At 46.7% G+C, this 21,156-nt stretch overlaps 1 protein-coding gene across 5 annotated transcripts in view; it reads left to right on the top strand.

Moving 5' to 3' along the window:
• LOC139756786 (uncharacterized) overlaps nt 1-20,859 on the top strand; it is a 626,428-nt gene extending 605,569 nt beyond the window's left edge. For 4 of the 5 annotated variants that reach the window (XM_071676576.1, XM_071676575.1, XM_071676577.1 and 1 more), the window contains 5 exons: nt 8,214-8,410; nt 8,647-8,746; nt 10,595-10,705; nt 16,668-17,365; nt 19,215-20,858. In XM_071676576.1, coding sequence (XP_071532677.1) covers nt 8,214-8,410; nt 8,647-8,746; nt 10,595-10,705; nt 16,668-17,365; nt 19,215-19,307 — 1,199 coding nt within the window. In that variant the 3' untranslated portion in view covers nt 19,308-20,858. Of the gene's footprint in view, nt 1-8,213; nt 8,411-8,646; nt 8,747-10,594; nt 10,706-16,667; nt 17,366-19,214 lie in introns of all 5 variants that reach the window. The other variant, XM_071676579.1, reaches the window with a different exon arrangement.
• The last annotated feature ends 297 nt before the right edge of the window (nt 20,860-21,156 follow it).

Genomic DNA, 21,156 nt, shown 5'->3' with positions numbered 1-21,156 from the left:
ATTATTATTATTATTATTATTATTACTATTATGATTATTATTATTATTATTATTATTATTATTATTATTATTATTGCTGTTATAAAGAAATTTGAGTCTAGTGTCATTTCTTGTGAGACCTCCAGTAGATATGGTCCTGTTTGCTGCTGTATTGAAATGTTATCTGCTGATTGAATAGGTTGCAACACAGTTCAGACCTCATCGTCATCACATCTTGTGCCCTTCATATCTTGTTTCACCAGTTTTTCCGGCAGGATTCTGTGGTTTACTTTGTCAAGTGCCTTGCCAAATCGAGAAGAATAGAAAAAAAAAAAGAAGGAGTCTGTTATCATGGCTGTGAGATGATGGGTGTGGCCTACTTATGCTTGGTGACGGACCCATGATCACGTCACGTGACGCTGTGTCGCCGTTCCCGATGGGATGTTTCCGTATGTCGTTCTGAGGGCGTGGTTTTCTCCCGTGGTTCCTTCACGGAAAGGAACAACGTTTGCGTCGTCTTGTGGACGCCCTCCGCCCGTACGCCTCCTCCTCCTCTCCTCACCCTTCACTCGCTTCTGCCACAACACAGTCGTCACCAGCAACAACAACACGCCTCCTCCTCCTCCTCCTCCTCCACACTGAAGGGTAAGAAAGTCGACGTCAGGGGAGTGAGTGTCTGTATGCCTCCGAGTTGGTCAGGAGGAGCGACACCAGGACACCTGCCTCCCTTCTCTCGTCGTCGTGGCCCTGGACACGACACTGCTCATATATACTCTCTCTCTCTCTCTCTCTCTCTCTCTCTCTCTCTCTCTCTCTCTCTCTCTCTCGCGAAGTACTGTCCAGCATGTTTACGCTCGTTGCGCGTGCCTCGCCATTGATATGATAACGACAATCGTCAATTCCTTCTGATTGTTTATGATGAAGAAGCAGTGTTGCCCTGCCGGTGTGAGGGGCCGGGAGTAATGTTGGCAGTGAGGGGGTTATCTCCTCATCCCTGACGTTACCATAGTGGGTTGAGACTTGTACGAGTCAGGGCTGATCCCAACCGGGGTTGTCTGGGGTCTTCCCTAACCCTCTGGTTCCACGATCTTCCCTTTTGCCCCGTGGGTCTGAGGTTAACCCCCGGTTACCATAGTGGGTTGAGACTTGTACTGATCCCAAAAGGGGGGGTTTGGGTTCTTCCCTAACCCTGTGGTTCCACGATCTTTCCCTTTTGCCCCGTGGGTCTGAGGTTAACCCCCCTGTGGGTCCAGCATGTTCTCCTGCCCCCCGTGGATCTAAGGGCTTCCCTCGCCTTTTGGGTCCAGGACCTCCCGTCTGCCCCTTGGTTTTGGGATTTCCCGTACCCACGGCCCTTGGGGTTTTAGCGTACCCGACAGGTCCAGCAGCGTCCTCCCTCACCCCCTTCACCCACCTGCCTAGTAGAGTCTGGAAGTTCTATATCCCACCACATCCTTCAAAAGTCCAGGATTTCCCCTTGTCCCTTGAGGTCTGGAGTTACCCCTCAACCCCCTTCCAGGACCCACCCCTAAGTAAATGCTTAATCCCCATCGAGGTTTTGGGGTTTCCTTGGCGAGAAGGGGTGTTGGGGGAGGACATCCACCCACCTCTCCCTCTTCCGTGTGTGTGTGTGTGTGTGGGTGGGTGGGTAGGGGGCAATTATGGCAAGCTGCCGTGGTACACGGGGAGTGCCTCTGCGCATTTGAAATTCAAATGGCGACATTGTTACTTTCGAGGTGGGAACCACTGCGTAAAAAGTGCACGACATTGTTAATTTCGAGGTGGGAGCCAGTGCGTAAAAAGTGCACGACATTGTTACTTTCGAGGTAAGAACCACTGCGTAAAAAGTGCATGGTATATACTTTCGAGGTGGGAACCACTGCGTTAAAAGTGCACGACATTGTTACTTTCGAGGTGGGAACCACTGCGTAAAAATGCACGGAGCATTTTAGGGTTGTGGGGTAGGGGTGCGTGGGTGCCTCAGCGCCGTGAGAGGGGAAAAAGAGAGGGACTCACACTCTGAGGGATCATATACCACCACTTTTATGCCGGGACTTAAGGTCGTCGATCCTATTAATAAAGAGGGCCAGGTCGTCTCTCTCTCTCTCTCTCTCTCTCTCTCTCTCTCTCTCTCTCTCTCTCTCTCTCTCTCTCTCTCTCTCTCTCTCGTAACCTTTGGCTTCAGGTCAGTTCCGATGATGGTGTCTTGTGTTACTCGCGTGGTGGCTCCATTTGCCAGAGGTGGGTACACAGGGAACCTGTTGCGTGGGTTATGGTGGAGCTTAGACAATGTGTGTGTGTGTGTGTGTTACGGGAAGAGAGTATTGCACGTGTAGTTGCTCCGTCTCTCTTAACCTTGTATATAAGTACCGTGTCTTTGCTCCTATATATGCGCACATACACTCATACATGCACAAGCATACACGCTCCAGCATTTGCCAGGCTCCTGTCGACCAGTCCTGAAAGGAGGATGAACACCTGGGTTGGATGTGGGCCTCTCTTCATAAGAAATGATTCTAGGGAACCTGGAAGCCTCCAGACGGAGCCTCTCTTCACATGGTATAATTCCAGGGAACCTGGAAGCCTCCAGATGGAGCCTCTCTTCACTTCGTATAATTCCAAGGGACCGGAAAGCCTCCAGATGGAGCCTCTCTTCACTTCGTATAATTCCAAGGGACCGGAAAGCCTCCAGATGGAGCCTCTCTTCACATGGTATAATTCCAGGGAACCTGGAAGCCTCCAGATGGAGACTGTCTTTACATGGTATAACTCCAGGGAACCTGTAAGCTTCCAGATGTAGCCTCTCTTCACATGGTATAATTCCAGGGAACCTGAAAGCCTCCAGATGGAGCATCTCTTCATATGGTATAATTCCAGGGGACCTGGAGAGTCCCCGCAGCGCCACTGAACCGAAATCATTGAAGTAGATGTGTTGTTCCGCCAGCGTGGCCGCCTCGGTGCACAACCATCACAAGAATGTTCCACAGGGGAGGTTCGGGATCCCCTAAACCGTAGCAGTGTGAGTTGCGCAGTCACACCGCTGCCTCGGTGAACCTGGAGGTGACGTGGGACGTTTTTCTCCTGGCGATCTCGAGGACTTGAAAGAAGAAGAAGAAAAAAAATGGGCGTTGACAAAGTTGCTTCATTATCTCGGAGCAAATATGAGACCTCGAGAAGACCGCCTCCAGGCCTGTCAGTGTGTGTGTGTGGCTAAACCTCCTCATCACAACTGGACGCAATGTTGGATTATTTTCTCGGCCTGGAAAGCCTCCTTTTCTGCCGGGCCAAACTTTGCCCGGTGTTGCCCGATGCAAATCTTCCCAGGGAGCCGTGAAGCGAGTATGTTCTAGACCCATGGATGAATGACTCGTCCGGACTGGAACATGAACCCAAGACCACCAGAGCAAAGGGCGAGGTGAAGCGTCCGTGTGTGACCGAAGGTTTCCAGGAATCTCTGGAATATGAGACCATGGAAAGGCTGACGTGACCCCGAGGTGAGTGAAAGGCCGAACCCGACGCACTTAACCGAGGAAGACCAAGAGAGAAACAACCCCAGGGTGGGTTGGGGGAGTTTGCCTCTGGTGACTCCCGCATTTGCAGCGGAAGACGAGAACTTCGTCAGTGTGAAGGAGGGCGGATGGATGGTGTCGGTGTGACGCAGAGGTGCAAAGACAGTATGGAAGAAAGGGCTAGAGTTGTGATGCTGGACACTGCAGTAAGCATTGATCATATTTTTTTAAGCCCTCTGAAAGAAGGCCTTCATTTGTTCATGATTATTCTCGAGAGGAAAAAAAAAAAAATCCACACACACTGTGGTCAAATCAGCTACTTAGTTATTTGTGTGAGCGAGTAGCCTTCTTTTATTTTTTAAATGCAAGTTTAAATGATGGAAATTATTGCACGTTTAAGTTACTTGCGCGACAGTTTGAATGTTTACGTCGGGTAGTTTAAGGCTGTTTGTACACTGTGTGGACTCGTGTGTGTGGTGTTGATGACGAGTCTTGTGTAAGCCTGTTGGTAGCTGTCAGGCCGGAACGGTAAACAAGGCCCTCGCTTAATCCCCCACTCACCGCACGCCAGATGGAGCAGCAGCCCTGTCGCTTGCTGCTACAAACACACACTCTCTCTCTCTCTCTCTCTCTCTCTCTCTCTCTCTCTCTCTCTCTCTATCTATCTCGGGGGACGTCCTTCGTCTCCACAGCGGTACCCGCCATCGTTTCCCCCCACACCCCTACGAGTAGCGACGGCGGAAATCTGCACCTGCATCCTCCCACCTCACGCCAGGTTCTCCATGCGAGTCTCCTACCCTCCCAAGATGTAATCCTCGCCTGGCCTCTCCTCATCCCATCCCATCCTCCCTCATGACGTGGCCGCACCGTCTCGACGGACGTGCTTCTCGCAGAGGACAGGACTGATCCAGCTGGCAAGGCTCATCCACTACGTGGACGCATATCTCGGTCTCTCCTGCTCCTGCGACCCGCCTCTTGCTAGGTCCCAACACCCACGTCTCCGTCAGCGCTCTACTTTACTTACCTTCAGCTTTTGATCGTGTGTCTCCAAGACTCCGCGCTCGGGGTTAAGGGGAAAAGAAATAAGTACCTGCCGGAAAGGGGTTGTTTAGATATTTTTTTTTCAACAGTGGATAACAATGTTCCCTGCCACATTACGGTGGGGGTGGGGGAAACGGCCGTTTCTCCTGTTACTTTCGCAGCAGTATCTGTTCTTTGACCTACTCTCACATCCAGTTATGTGGAGATTTTTGGATGCCTTTCATTCCCTTGTTATGTATATTTCCTTTCCCCTTCTCACCGGCATCATCACTACCGCCTTTTCTTCATTCATCTTCGTTCTCTTCTGCCTCTACGTATCGCTCCATCTTTGGCTAATGTCTTCCTTTCTTTTTTTTCCCCCCTACTCGTAGCGTTATTATCTACTGAGGCAAATGATCCTGCCCCGTCTCTGGCGTCATTATTCCTCGTTTATCTAAGGAAACACTGCTCCTCCACCTCCTCCTCCTCCTGTCTGACACTGCTCCTCCACCTCCTCCTGTCTGACACTTGACTACTTCAAGCCCGTTTTTTTTTCTCTCTTTTCTCCTCCGTGTTGTGACCTTACCCTGCTGCTGGTTGGAGGCCACTCGAAACCCCTCACCAGCACCATACACTCAGGGTTCTCCAGTGCTTGCCACAAGGATTCCTACCAAGACACGATGTCAAAGGCCCTTCTTTTTCCCAGTCGTTAGATAACGTAGTATTTTTTGTATGTTTTGTTCATTTCTAGGTCTTCTCTATAATTACCTCAAGAGTGAAGGTGAGATCCGTAGTTCCCATGTTTGGTTTAATACCACCGCAGTCGTCCCACATCTCGACCACAACTACATAGTCTTCAGTAACGTAGATCGTACCAGTGTGAGGGACCAATGATATTCCAGTTGTGTTTTTACGATCGCTTACTATTATTCCCCCCCCCCCCCCCCTGTTCTTCACACTGTGTGTGTGTGTGTGTGTGTGTGTGTGTGTGTGTGTGTGTGTGTGTAGCGTGCTTTCTCCTTTATTTTCAACTGTCTTATCACTTCTTCAACTGCCATCGTCCACCACTGCACTGAGTCTTCTTTCCTCCTATCTCCTCCTATTCGCGCGACATGGACACAGCCTCCCGTGCACGCTGTGTGATTCTGTGTCTCAAAATATCCTCACTCATCCCTCGATATCTTGCACTTGCTGCCTCCGTCCGTTTGCTCACACCTCACGCTATGTTTGGCCACCGTCGCCTGATATTTTATTCCCCACTACGTATCTCTCCTCTGGTACCTTCTCCCTCCCTACTGAGTTTTCCTCCTTTCTCCTTCCATCTTGACGTCAGACCAACGTATGATCAAGGACATCTTAGTGCGAGGCAACGTCTTCCTATTGACCTTCACCATCAGCCTTGAACGTCTCGGACCATGGTGGGTAAACCCCCCTCACATGGCTGGGCCATCATCTTCCCTGTGCATACAGAGCGTGATGCTAACGACCAGCGGGCGGGTGACACTGGAATGGCCCCTTGAGTCGGTCCCTCTTCTCTCCTCCTCCTCCGCCGCCCGCCCGCTCCTCTCCCTCGCCCCACAGCTCCCATAACATGGTGGAGGAGAACTTTTTGTTCTCGTGATGAGAATATCCACCCATATCTCTTGACGTCGAGACAATCCATGGGTGTCAGTGCCGTGAACAGAGGGTTCATGATTTAGGGGGTTTCATGAGAGACCCCGAGTCGCATGTTATGTACGTGGTTCATGAGGGATCCTGAGTCGCATGTACGGATGTATGAGCGAGACCTCATCATCGCCAAGAGTCGCGACGACCCCCCTCACACGTTCTGAATGTGATTGAACGCGAGTTCAGTTCAGTCCTGGGCTCGGCGCTCTCTCTCTCTCTCTCTCTCTCTCTCTCTCTCTCTCTCTCTCTCTCTCTCTCTCTCTCTCTCTTGGTACCTGCATGCGACAGTCTCTCTCTCTCTCTCTCTCTCTCTCTCTCTCTCTCTCTCTCTCTCTCTCTCTCTCTCTCTCTCTCTCTCTCTCTCTCTCTCTCGGTACCTGCATGCGACAGGCTGGTCAAGTTGGTATACATTCTCTCTCTCTCTCTCTCTCTCTCTCTCTCTCTCTCTCTCTCTCTCTCTCGGTACCTGCATGTACCAGGTTAATCAAGTGGGTGCCTGATCGGTTTCTTGAATACTCCCAGACCCGGTTTCTCTAGCCAGTGTGTGTGTGGGTTGGTTGTACTCACCGATGTAATCCGAGGCGAAGATCCAATATGTATCAATGTGGTTCAGTATTCATTAGCTAGCGTACCCCTCCCGGGTATTATCTCATAATGTGCTTTGAATAGAGAGACAGAAAAGCTCTATCTTTTTTTTAATCTCAAAAGGTCAGTTGGGGGCGGGACTTAAATGGCGTGTGACGGATAGGAAGGAAACAGTGTCGACGATAATGGGGGGGGCAGAGGTAGGAGGAAGATAAGGGAAAAAGAAAATGTCATATTTTTTCCTGCGCATGACGTCGAGAGAGAGAGAGAGAGAGAGAGAGAGAGAGAGAGAGAGAGAGAGAGAGAGAGAGAGAGACGGGGCTTAACGAGTCATCGTCGGACACCGAGACACTCGAGGGGAGGGAGGTAACGAGTCATCATTGAACACCGAGACACTCGGGGGTAATTAGTCAGAGTCATCGTTGGACACCGAGACACACGGGGGGCTTAACGAGTCATCATCACACACCGAGACACACGGGGCTTAACGAGTCATCATCGCACACCGAAACACACTGGGCTTAACGAGTCATCATCGCACACCGAGACACACGGGGCTTAACGAGTCATTATCGGACACCGAGACACACGGGGGTTAACGAGTCATTGGACACCGAGATACACGCAGAGAGCTCGACTAATACGAGACTTGGGTCTCGTCCAACCTGTGCGTATACATTATGAACGGAGGCTGGCAACTGTTGACGACCGATGAGTTGCCAGACTTTCTTTTTTGAGAGTTTAGATTGGACGTTACGACTGTGAGGAGTGAGGAGGGGGAGGTCCAGCTGGTTTGCTTCATCCATCTCTCCCCTCCACACCCACTGGTAAACCAAGCTGAACCTCTGAGCTCTTGTTTCCCGCGCACCGTCATGTGCACACGACTCTCACGTACGCCTCGGAAGGTGTTTCAGACCGAGGTAAGTAGTGGAAAGTGAGTGAGGGATCACTGCTCAGATAGAGGCCTTGTGTCCTCTGCTGCCACCTGTTGCCATCCATCTCCCAGTTGTGTACGTGGGAGGGGCACTGCCATCTTCTCTCTGTAGTGTAAGTGGGAGGGGTACTGCCATCCTTCTCCCAGTAATGTACGTGGGAGGGGCACTGCCGTCCTTCTCCCAGTAGTGTACGTGGGAGTGGTGTTAGTAAGTCTGTACACACGTAACCTTTGACACCACTGGTGTTAGTGAGGCAGTAGTCACTTTCCCTTGATACCAGTGTGTTAGTGAGGCAGTAATCACTTTCCCTTGACACCAGTGGTGTTAGTGAGGCTATAGTCACTTACCCATGACACCAGTGGTGTTAGTGAGGCTATAGTCACTTACCCATGACACCAGTGGTGTTAGTGAGGCTATAGTCACTTACCCATGACACCAGTGGTGGTGATGACCTGGAAGGTCGTCCCCTAAACTTTCCTCTGTTGACTGTTTACGTCAGGCTTGTCCCTGTCCACAGGCGATGGAGATGAGAGGCGACCCGGTGAACCACACCCGAGCCCAGACCTCGGGACGAGGCGAGCGCACCCTCCCAGCCCAGGGCGAGGACAGGAGGGCCCCCTGTCTCCCCCTTTCCTGGAACCCAACAGAAGGAAGGCGGCGACGCTCCAGCCTCAGAGGAACAGCGCCACCAGCAGAGGCCAGACGCATCCACAGGTAACTGAGGCTACAGCGAGTCTTAAAACTCTTTTGTTTCTGAAATACTCTCTAACGTTTTCTATATTGTGTTCATCAATTATATGACTCTACGTCTTCACTTGTGTCCTCTATGTGTCATAAACTTCACCTAGAGTTCATAGGGATATATTGCGCCACTGAGTGCCTATAAAATTTCATTGGACGTCCATAGAATGTTTTGAATGTAAACCGTTACGTGTGTGTGTATGTGTCAGGAGGACGGAGGAGGAGGCGGAGGCGTGGACGACGTGCTGGCAGCGTTGGTGAGCTACTCCCGGGACCCCGCGCTATGGCGCTTCGTCCACAGCGTCGTGGGTAAGTTTGCCGCAAGCCTCACAACACACCAGTTTTCTCTTTAATATATTTACCGTACACTATGGTAGACTGAACCCACGTCTACCAGGGTCCAAGGTAGATTTTCAGAGACCCACTACTGTAGGGCAGGTTAGGGCATCGGTCTACCGCAAAACACTTTTAATTCCGTCATTTTACACCCCACCCGCGCGTCAGCTACGGGCACTTCGCCCCTGTGCAAGTGACGTCCCTCGGGAGAGGAAACGCGACCTCTCTCTCTCTCTCTCTCTCTCTCTCTCTCTCTCTCTCTCTCTCTCTCTCTCTCTCCCTGTCCGGTAACATTACTTCACAAGCTTCCCCCCCTCCCCTTCCCCCTCCTCAACAAGATAAATTGCCTTTCTTCTCTCAGCGGAGGCAGCATCTTCAGTCTCTCTGGTCCGACATCTTGCACACGGTCTTGGCCAATACTATTATTATTATTATTATTATTATTATTATTATTATTATTATCATTATTCCTTATTTTTCAGCACCCAGTTAGATTCGTCCGGACCACATCTATTCTTTCTCCATCTAATATATTATGGATTTTATTCCCAATGCGATATAAGGGTCTGTTTTTTTTAAAACAGTCGACCGAGGTATGCCACAGATTATGTATCTCCCCTTGTAATTCGAGTGATTCGTATTCATGTTTTATGCCCGGGGCCACCGACCGGGACCAACAGCTGAAGCCTTATACAATACAGACTTCAGGAGAACTGATGAGTGTATGAATTCTAATTTCTCGCCTGCGGACTGAGCCCTGCTAGACCCCTAACTGTCATCTGGTTGATTATGCAGTTAACGTGGCTGTAGTAAAGATGCAGAGAGAGAGAAAAAAAAAAAGGGAATATTCTCGTATGAGAGACATGATCTGCTCGTTAACTTTTCCATGTCCATAATTCTTTTGCTTGCAAGTTGATTGTTCTAAAGCGAATTGTCGTTCGTAGTCTTATAAATGATTATTTAGTGAGCTTTGAGATGATGATCAATGAAGGTTAATTATCACCTCTGGGCATCGGAACTAGCTTTAAAGTCTGAGTGAATTCGTTTGTGAAGGACAAAGTTTAGAGAAAAGAACAGAGTATGAGCTATGGGTCATCATATGTGACTTATATTTCATTTTACGATGTAAGATGAGGCGATAATAGCGAGGGTTATTGACATGAGGGAAATTAAGAGGTAGATAAATGTATAAGTAAGTGAACACTTGTAAAAACTCGAGCAACTCTGATGTATAGTCAACATGTACCAAAATATGGCCGCTTGGAGGGAGGTTTGGCGCTGGCGCGAACGGCCAGCAGTCCGGTCCGGCGTCTGTTTGTCGATATTGCAGAGACGTTTATTGATGGATGTATTTGCCATATTTCATCTTGGATACTGAATACATGAATAAATCTCCTATGAAGGATGAGTGAGGATTTCCGAGCTCCTGGTGAATAATCAGTAGTGTTTTGACGAACGTTAATGTTAATTAACCCTCGAGATTTCCCGTTATTTTTATCGTTTTATGAAACAAAAACAAAATGACATTCCTGCCCTGGATGGCATCTAGACCGCTGTTGTTCCAGTCCAACCCAGAACAGAACTTGGGTCACTGTTGGTCCACTTATGTATGGCCAGGGTTCCTGAAGATTTATATATACTTCCCTTTAGAACATTCACTTGTGTAAATATGTTGCATTCTGCATTTCATATGAATTATTCATAGTCATAAATTAGTTTTTCTTTGTATATTTATAAGATATAGTAGACCCGTGGTACTGTAGAAGTCAAAATAACTATGGCCATATGACGTGTGTGTGACGTGTGTTAATACTGTTGCAGAGGAGTTAGACTACAGTCAACACGCCAGCACCCGAGTCCCCGGACGCCGCCACCACCTGCCCACGCTGCACGTCTCCCGCACACACGGTCACTGGTGGAGAGCCACGCCTGGTCAGTATTGTTGCCGTGTTGCCTCATACACTGGGTCTCACATCCTCACTTCAACCCTTATGTTCTTGCTAGTGTATGTGTATAGCTTTGCTCGCATTCTATCGTTGTCTGTGCATTCAGATAGGCTGTTCCCTTCCACTGGATCTGCGGTAATATTTGTAAATTTGGCATCTGCCTTTTCTTCTCACGCATAGCAATACGTGTTTGTTATCCAGACGGAAATTAAAAGAGAAGCCAGGCAAGCAAGTCCATTAATCCTTAGGTAATTTTACATTTTATCCCCCTCCCCCTCAGAGATTATTTGGTGAGCGATGGTATACGTCTACACCAAATGAACCTAACTTAATTAAACCTAACCTAACCTAACTCAGGGAATGATTATTCCTAGCAGGGGACTTAGACATGATAGATCAATTGATTGCATATAACAGGAACTTCGTAACTTCTGTGGGGCATAAACTGTAAAGATACCAGTCCTTTCTGTTGTACCATAGCTGGTGTTTTGGGGAGGGTGTGAGTGGAAGGAGGTGTCGGAACAGAGGTGCTGTGAAGATCCAAGTTGAGGATGTATTACTGTGGCGGGGAGGGTTCAGAAGTGACAAGAGTGTGGTGTCAGTAGTATTGTGACACGTAAGATGTCTTATTATTACTTCCAGTTTATGCGGAACATATATGGAGTTTGCCTTATTGCTCCTTATGATGATGGCGAGTTGAATTTCATCATGCCACGTTGTGCATATTGAAGCGACAGATATATATAGAACCTTAGGAAGGGGGAGAAAAAGGTGACAGCGCCACTCGACTGGAGGGATGATTTTAGAATGATGATAATGATAAAAAAAAACGAAGTAAAATGGGGATGATAAATGAAGCGATAGATCATAAAAATTTGACAGATTTTGAGCCGATAGTCATCAGCGTCTGTAGATCCAAAAGAACCTCAGGTTGTGCCACGGGCCGTTGATCATATGTTGCACCACTGTAACCCTGGCTGGGGCGGTGATGGGTACCACCAGCAGGAGAGATGGACCCGCCTCCGGAACCCGAAGCATTCTGCAGTTTTCAGACCGGCCGTCGAAGCCATTTCCTGCCGTCTGATGCCACGTAAAACATCAGCAAACTAGAGTTGACGGATTTTTCGGATGGCAGAACGTACAGTTAGTTTTGACATTGAACAATGGTGGCGCTGGTGTTGCATGCCATCTGGGCGACCGTCCAGTGAATTATTCACCTGAAACAATTCGATGTCTCAGAGAAGTTAAAAATTTGAGAAGTTGAAGTTGAGAACTTGAGTCTCAAGACTGTGTATGTCGATGACAATGAATAAGGAGTGAGAGGTGCCATGTAGGAGTCAAAGACATGGTTAAAAGTAAATACTGTTGCTGTCTCTTCCACCCTCCTTGTCTCAGTGGAGTCGGCACGAAGCCTGTCTTATGGTCGGTGGAGTCGGCACGAAGCCTATCATATGTGTCGGTGGAGTCGGCACGAAGCCTATCTTTCTTGTGTCAGTAGAGTCGGCACGAAGCCTATGTGTCGGTGGAGTCGGCACGAAGCCTATCTTTCTTGTGTCAGTTGAGTCGGCACGAAGCCTATCATATGTGTCGGTGGAGTCGGCACGAAGCCTATCTTTCTTGTCAGTAGAGTCGGCACGAAGCCTGTCTTTCTTGTGTCAGTAGAGTCGGCACGAAGCCTGTCTTTCTTGTGTCAGTAGAGTCGGCACGAAGCCTGTCTTTCTTGTGTCAGTAGAGTCGGCACGAAGCCTAGTTGCTTAACGGTGCAAGAAGTGTAGCTATCGTAAGAACGTTCTTTGATCTGAGATGGAAAGTTTCCATCACTTATGCAGTCGAGTGAATGAGACTCGCTAGCCTATGGCGCACCGGTCCCAGGTTCGAATCCTCAGTCCCTAGTGGTAAATTGTTTCCGTCAGTTGCATGTGTTCTCCAGATGGTAAAGGTGAATGAACCCTTGCCTCCAACCAACTATCTATCCCTTACAACTTGACACTTAATATGAAAACCAAGCGTCGTATGTCTTCTGGGAATGTGTAACCTTTCTTGTTTGTTCTGGAAAAAAGAATATATATATATATATATATATATATATATATATATATATATATATATATATATATATATATATGATTTAAAAACTATAAAATTTACGAGACCAATACCTAGATAATGCATCGTCTCCAGCACTACGTGGGTGCTAAACTCGTTCCACAGGGATCAGTAATAGCCATTGTTGAAGTGCACACATCACAGTAGTTGCATTACATGGACATAGATTGCTCTGCAGTATGTTGGCATCGCTGGTGTAGTACAGTACATCAACGTAACTCGTTCTACTGTGTGTTTGCCTCACTCGTATGCCAGTGCACGGCGTAACCAGGGTCGTCTAAAGGCATCACAGTTTTAACTAGTGTTTATCTGTCACTCGGCTGCTTTTACAGATCGTACCCATCACTCATGCAATTTGTCGCCATTACTTGCAAAGCTTAGTGCTTGATTGCTGGAGTGTTTGATAATTTTTGAAAATAGAATTTGATAAACTTATTACTAATGAAACAGGCAAATGTTAAAAGAACATTGGGGAAGACGGGCAAACGATATTGCAACTATCAAATGCCTTTTTTCTCTCAGCAAAAAAAAAATGTATAATTTCGCCAAAGTATAACTGAATGAACGGATTAACCCAAGTATAACTGAATGAACGAATTAACCAAAGTATAACTGAATGAACGGATTAACCAAAGTATAACTGAATGAACGGATTAACCAAAGTATAACTTACTTAACGGATTAACCAAAGTATAAATGAATGACCGGATTAACCAGAGTATAACAATGAACGGATTATCCAAAGTATAACTGAATGAACGGATTAACCAAAGTATAACTGAATGAACGGATTAACCAAAGTATAACTGAATGAACGGATTAACCAAAGTATAACTGAATGAACGGATTAACCAAAGTAAAACTGAATGAACGGATTAACCAAAGTATAACCGAATGAACGGATTAACCAAAGTATAACTGAATGAACGGATTAACCCAAGTATAACTGAATGAACGGATTAACCAAAGTATAACTGAATGAACGGATTAACCAAAGTATAACTGAATGAACGGATTAACCAAAGTATAACTGAATGAACGGATTAACCAAAGTAAAACTGAATAAATGGATTAGCCAAAGCACCGGTGCGGTCGGGAGATTGGATATACATGATCTCTCGAGTAAAGCCAAGTTTGTCTTCATCAAAGGCATCAGGATCCAGTTCATAAGGTTGTGATGGGACGCTGTGCGTTGGCCCACAAGAAGGGGAGGAGGAGGAGCGACCACCACATCTGTAACGGAGCAAAACATTCAATACATTTCCGCGTATTTTTTTTTTTATATATATATATCTTCATCCTTGAAGTGTTCTGGTTGTTTAGTCTCCGTTTATCAAATGTTCCAAGGACTGATCATGTCGTATTGATAATCTAAACATTTATTCATAGTCGACCAAATTTGAAGTGATATTTTGCTCTGTGTGTGTGTGTGTGTGTGTGTGTGTGTGTGTGTGTGTGTGTGTGTGTAGACTAAGTATAGAACGGTCCATTTGAAGCATAAAAGCTTTCGAGAGTTTACAGAGAGATCCATTTCGTACTGGGTATTACTTCTAATGGGTGACAGATAACAATTGTGAGGCACAGCTGCGTCATAAAGAGTAGAAACTCATTGTTGTTCATTTTGATACAGTAATTCATCTGGGTAAGTGCAGGACACGTTTGTGTGAGATAAAAGCTTAAGATAGATCTGATTACCGTATGTTTTAAGAGGTGACAATTAGTTACACCTGGGTATCGATTTGACAGAGGGTGACGTCATAATTCAGTTAGGCTTTAGTTTCGAATTGATATAGACACAGATTTCCATCGCTTAACTACTGTCATGATTACACATGAATTGTAAAATAGAATATCTCTCTGTGCTTTTCCTATGAGCGTAGTGAAGAGAATATTATTCCTCATTTAAAGGTCAATAAGGGTATATTAACCCCCTATCCCAGAGATGTACGCCTTTCTTCCACATGTGATAGGCTACTACTGTTCGAAGAGCATCCCCGAACTCCTCTGGATTCTCCCTTCCTCTCCGTAAGGGAACCTGGACGTCCACACTCTCAGGACTGGAAGGCTCCGATTCGAACTCACTCCCCGCTCGCTACCCACAACTTCGAACTGCTGTCACCTCGCGGTGGTGTCTGTGATCTCTCATGACTTCGCGCGTTACTCGTCAGTAATCAAACCTAGGTTATGTTTGCTTTGAAGTTAAGATCCTTGAATTTTGCGTGAATTTAATACTTTCGTATGGAATTTCTTTTATGGGGGGGTTAATTGTGATGCGCAGTACAAGTGCAAAAACAGTTCGGGGTGTATTAAGTCATTCGTAATTTACTTGAATTTTTTTTTTCCTCCTACTTTCACCCAGAAGTTGAGTTTATTGGTGATATTTACAGCATTATGGTTTTTGAGCATCTGGTTGACTTAGATTGGATAATTGATACACCAGACTCGGCCATATTAACTCCTTCTCTTCGTGACAGAGCCTTTGTAAGTGCTTCAGGAAGCCATGTGTGTGTGTGTGTGTGTGTGTGTGTGTGTGTGTGTGTGTTCTGTCTCGATGTTGGTTGGCTGGTAGGGTAGTAACTCCGTTGTCTTGTGTCCGGTATGGAAAAAAATATTCTCTCTCTCTCTCTCTCTCTCTCTCTCTCTCTCTCTCTCTCTCTCTCTCTCTCTCTCTCTCTCTCTGCCCTTTCCTGTGGGTTTGCATTTCTTCTTCCTGATGGAGGGCATAACTTAGCGCCACCTCCTCCCTCAGTGACGAACGCGTCCTCGTCCGCACTTCGTCCGGTGTCTGTTCTCCGATGAGGAGGTTCCTCTCCGTTCTCGCTTCCCTGTTCTGTTGTTCTGTGTTGATGGGACGGGTTTAGGTGGAGTGCCTTTTAGATGTGAGGGTGTCTCTACCAACTGGTGGAGATGGACATAGAAAACCCCCGCAAGCTGGTTGGTGTCGGGAAAAGCCTTGAAAACTGCTCCTGTTTTCTGTGTTCATAGGATTCTCTCTCTTCACACAAACAAACAGCGACAAAATCCATTCAAAACTTTGTGTGTAAGACTCCGTGTATTCGTGTGCAATGAGGAGTAGATCCGATATAACCTAATACGACAATCTCTGGCACGAAGCGAAAGGCTAAAAGGGGTAAGACTTATGTAGACAGAGGTCGACTTAAAACATATGATTCTGAATTTATCTGAGAAGGACGAACGAGTATGACTAGATGGTTTGGGACAACTTTGTAATATATTACATAGAATAAGACAGTAGGAATTACTTATGAGTTATATTGAAATACAGCCTTCAACATTATTAAGCTTTGCTTAGAAAAATAAAGTAAACTGGACATTGATAGACTTGTGTCGAATGAGAGAATATAAAGATGACAGATACTGTGTTACACTGTAGGCTCTAGGTACAAGTACACTGTTAAAGTGATGAATAACAGCTTGTATAAGGAAAGCAGCAACTTAGTATCTTACACCAAACACTAATTTTACAAACAGAATTCTTATTTCGATTACTTGAATGTAATTATAACATTATCTTAAGCCTTTATGGAATGCCTCCAAACCCTTAGGAAGTCTTATTCCTCTTCACTAGGGAAAGATTTTATCTGTTCTGAGCCTCCTGGTCCCATTACTTTACTAAAGGAAACTATATACCTTGAGATCTTATCCTGCAAAGATGAATATAATGGTTCCCCAATAAATGCCAGTATTGTAACATCCATTCATTTTGTATTCATGTATTCAATTGTGATGATTTCCATACAGCATACGTGATTTACAGATGTAACTCGTTCGTTTATACTTATTTTCATGTCGCCTATATATAAACGTTTTCCTCTTCGCAGCAGAGCAGAGTGAGACCACTACGAAATGGCATGATGGAAGTCACTCCAACAAGTCCCTGAGTGACGGCGGTGATGAAAGTGGAGGCGGCAGCAGCCGCAGCAGCGGAGTCGAAGACAGGGTCGGGGTAGTCGGGAGCACTGCGCAGCCGCACCCGCCACAGACGCCGTTCCTCCCAGACGAGCGCGGCGAGGTAGGCGACGCGGCGCAGCAACGGAGGCGGGACTACTTCACCGGTAACACCAGCCTACCTCCGTCGGCGCACCCGGACGACAGCCCGTCCACGCGGCTGCCACACTTCCTCTTCCACAAGGTGTACATCGACACGACCTACGACTCCCACACGAGACAGCCGTACCATCGCCCCGTGCTGGCCGTCACGGCCGTCACCAACGGGAAGGGCAAGGCAGCAGACGACACGAAGGACGACGACGACGAAGAAACGGACTCGATCAGCACCGTGACGTACCAGCTGGACAGCGAGGGTTTGAGGGAGTTCCCGGACAAGCTGGAGGAGATCCTCTCAGTGACCGAGAAAGATCTAGACGAGTTGTCAGGGGAAGACGTGGGTTCAGTGAAGGAGAATGAGGGAGAGAGTCAAGAAGATGACGATCTCTCGGAAATGTGGCGAAAGATGCAACACAGGAACTCCCGTCACCATCGCGCCTCGTACAAGGCACGGAAACTACACACATTTAAGGTAAGAACTCGTGACCACAATTATGGTGTCACTGCTTCTTTGGGGAGGAGTTCTAAAGGGAAACTCGACACTGCAGTAATGGTATGTTTACCTTCCCTGTCTTTAACGTTTTTTGTCTTGTTTGAGATGCGACGAACACCCACAAACTTCAGCACAGTCACAGTACGTGCATCCACTGCAACTTTCAGTGTAATTAGGTAGTTTCATTCTCTGCAGAGTTCACTGCAGTCAGGTACTTTCATTCTCAGCAGATTTCACTGCAGTCACAGATATTTAATTTCAAGACGTTCCAGTGAACAAAGTAGTCGACAGCCAACACCGACCCCCCCCCCCCCCCCAAAAAAAAAAGTCATGCCTGCGTCACACAGTCTTTCAGTCCTTGAAATATTTGGGGCAGATTGAAGTGAGGAAAGCAGTGAATTAGTTCTGAGATAACGGCAGCGGCTCACATGACGGTGTACCATCAGCTTTAATCCAGACCCAAAGAAATTAACCTTTCAACGGTATGTCTCGGTGTCCTTTAAAGTGAACCCACATTTAAGGACATGCCAGAAGTTGGCCCGAGTAGAAATTTTGTAAAAGTAGGTTCGGCCAAGTGCACTCATTACTCTCTGTAGTTTTCCAGTGTTGAGTATACGCGCGCGTCGAATTAGCTTTCATTAATCTTATGGATATAACATAATGATTGCTTCAGTGGTAAGATATTCATTTGTCATCTCGAACTTGACCGTAAAGTTCTAGTGGACATAGAAGTAGTGGTGAAGCCTAGTGATGACCACTGAAATTTTACTGGACATATTAATAGTGGTGAAGCCTAGTTAATAATGACCACCTTAGCATTCTAGTGGACATAGTAGTAGTATTGAAGCCTAGTAAATTATTTTTTGGGAATTTGAAATTTATTCTGTGAAGACTTGAAACATTCATTCCTGACAGAGGATAATGTGTACGTGTTTGGAATGACTTAACCTGTAACATTTTCGATAGATATTTTGTTACATTTCTCAAAATCCTGCTTTTTACTCAAACGTTTTTCTTCTTTGTGCAGTTTGTTAAAATACCTGGCATGTGTCGAAGAAGTAGCCATTCATTATCATGCTAATTACGAAGTGCATAATGTATAGTTTGAATGATAGCTTGAGGACCAAACCTTCTTCAACACATACTGTAAGGGAAGAGGACTTAAGGTGCAGCAAGCTTGGGAATCTGGCTGGAAGTCAAGAGCCTCCAATAGTATAGGCTATGTAGATGAGGATCTGCTGAGGAGGGTGGAGGTGTTGGGAATGAGATGTTTGAGGACAATGTGTGGTGTGAGGTGGTTTGATCGAGTAAGTGATGAAAGGGTAAGAGAGATGTGTGGTAATAAAAAGTGTGGTTGAGAGAGCTGATGAAAGGGTAAGAGAGATGTGTGGTAATAAAAAGAGTGTGGTTGAGAGAGCTGATTAGGATGTGCTGCTGAGTGAGGAGGGGTTGACAAAGAAAAAATATGTGTCAGAGGTGAAGGGAACAAGGAGAAATTGCAGTGAAAAAAAGAATAAAAAAGATTTTGGGCGAATGGGACTTGAATGTGCAAGAGGGTGAAAGGCGTTGAAGGGATAGAGTAAATTGGAACGATGTGGTATATTGGGGTCGACATGCTGTCCATGGACAATGGGCCTGGCTGGTGCTTCGGTGCATTGCACATGACAGCTAGGGAATGAGTGTGAGCGAGTGTGGCCTCTTTTCATCTATTCTCGGCGCTACCTCACGAAAGCGGAAAAATGCAATCTGTATGGGGGTAGGAAATATATATATATAGACATCTACAATATATACAATGAAGCTAATCTTTTTTGTATTGTATTTGCAGAGTCAAATGAAATTCCTGCAGCGGTGGGAGGAGAGACTGTGGCGCCATAGTCAACACAGAACAGCACAGCATCCAACCCACACTCAAACCTGAGTCCCCCCCCCCCCCCCACTCCATCATTAAACCCTCCTCCTCACCACCTTGTTGACCTGTGATCACAATAAAAAAAAAAGATTTTTTCTAAAGGAGTTAGTTACTTTAAACTGATATATATGTAAAAAGTCCATCTGCAGCTGTTGGGAGTGTCGTAGGCCATCTGCAGCTGCTGGGAGTGTCGTAGACCATCTACAGCTGTTGGGAGTGTCGTAGACCATCTACAGCTGTTGGGAGTGTCGTAAACCATTTACAGCTGCTGGGAGTGTCGTAGACCATCTACAGCTGTTGGGAGTGTCGTAGACCATCTACAGCTGCTGGGAGTGTCGTAAACCATTTACAGCTGCTGGGAGTGTCGTAAACCATCTACAGTTGTTGGGAGTGTCGTAGACCATCTACAGCTGTTGGGAGTGTCGTAGACCATCTACAGCTGTTGGGAGTGTCGTAAACCAACTGCAGCTGCTGGGAGTGTCGTAGACCATCTACAGCTGTTGGGAGTGTCGTAGACCATCTGAAGTTGTTGGGAGTGTCATAGACCAACTGCAGCTGTTGGGAGTGTCGTAGACTATCTACAGCTGTTGGGAGCGCAGTAGACCGCTGTTGGGTGGTGTCGTAGACCATCTACAGCTGCTGGGAGTGTCGTAGACCATCTACAGCTGTTGGGAGTGTCGTAAACCATCTACAACTGCTGGGAGTGTCGTAGACCATCTACAGCTGTTGGGAGCGCAGTAGACCGCTGTTGGGGTGGTGTCGTAGACCATCTACAACTGTTGGGAGTGCAGTAGACCATCTACAGCTATTGGGAGCGCAGCAGACCGCTGTTAGGATAGTGTCGTAGACCATCTACAACTGTTGGGAGCGTAGTAGACCACTGCTGGGGTTGGTGTTAGTAGTCTCATTCTCCCTACAGTCTCACTGAGACTCGCGTTTGTTGTGTGAAGAACTCGCCATCCTGTTGGTTCATCCAGACGAGTCTCCCCCGTCTCTACCCCTCAGTTTCTGTCGCCCCCTCCTACCCCTCTGTCTCTACCTCAGCCTTTGTCTCTCCCCCCCTACCCCTCTGTCTCTCCCCCTTCCTACCCCTCTGTCTCTCCTCCCTATCCCTCTGTCTCTTCCTCCTATCCCTTTGTCTCCCATCCCTCTGTCTCTTCCTCCTACCCCTCCGTCTCTCCCTCAGCCTCTGGAAGTACTCCAGACCTCAAGCATAACACAGCTTGTTGTAGTAGATGTGAGCCATAGCATTATTTCCATATCTGTTGATTCTGTAGTCCCTTCTTTTGTTTGGAAATGCTGTTTTTCGTATGATACTCTGTGTTCGACTCCTAAATATTGAGCTATAGGTGAAAAAGATTTTGTGCGATCGGGGCCTGAACATGCAGGAGGGTGAAAGGAGGGCGGGGAACAGAGTGAATTGGAGCGATGTGGTGTACCGGGGCTGACGTGCTGTCAGTGGATTGAATCAAGGCATGTGAAGCGTCTGGGGTAAACCATGGAAAGCTGTGTAGGTATGTATATTTGCGTGTGTGGACGTATGTATATACATGTGTATGGGGGGGGGGGGGTTGGGCCATTTCTTTCGTCTGTTTCCTTGCGCTACCTCGCAAACGCGGGAGACAGCGACAAAGTATAAAAAAAAAAAAAAAAAATATATATATATATATATATATATATATATATATATATATATATATATATATATTCATTTTATTATACTTTGTCGTTGTCTCCCGCGTTAGCGAGGTAGCGCAAGAAAACAGACGAAAAGAATGGCCCAACCCACCCACATACACATGTATATAAATACACGTCCACACAAGCACATATACATACATATACATCACAACGTATA

The sequence above is a fragment of the Panulirus ornatus genome, chromosome 23 (genome assembly GCF_036320965.1).
Source record: "Panulirus ornatus isolate Po-2019 chromosome 23, ASM3632096v1, whole genome shotgun sequence".
NCBI lineage: Eukaryota > Metazoa > Arthropoda > Malacostraca > Decapoda > Palinuridae > Panulirus > Panulirus ornatus.
The sequence above is the reverse complement of the archived record's forward strand: the minus strand, read 5'-3'. Positions and strand labels throughout refer to the sequence as shown.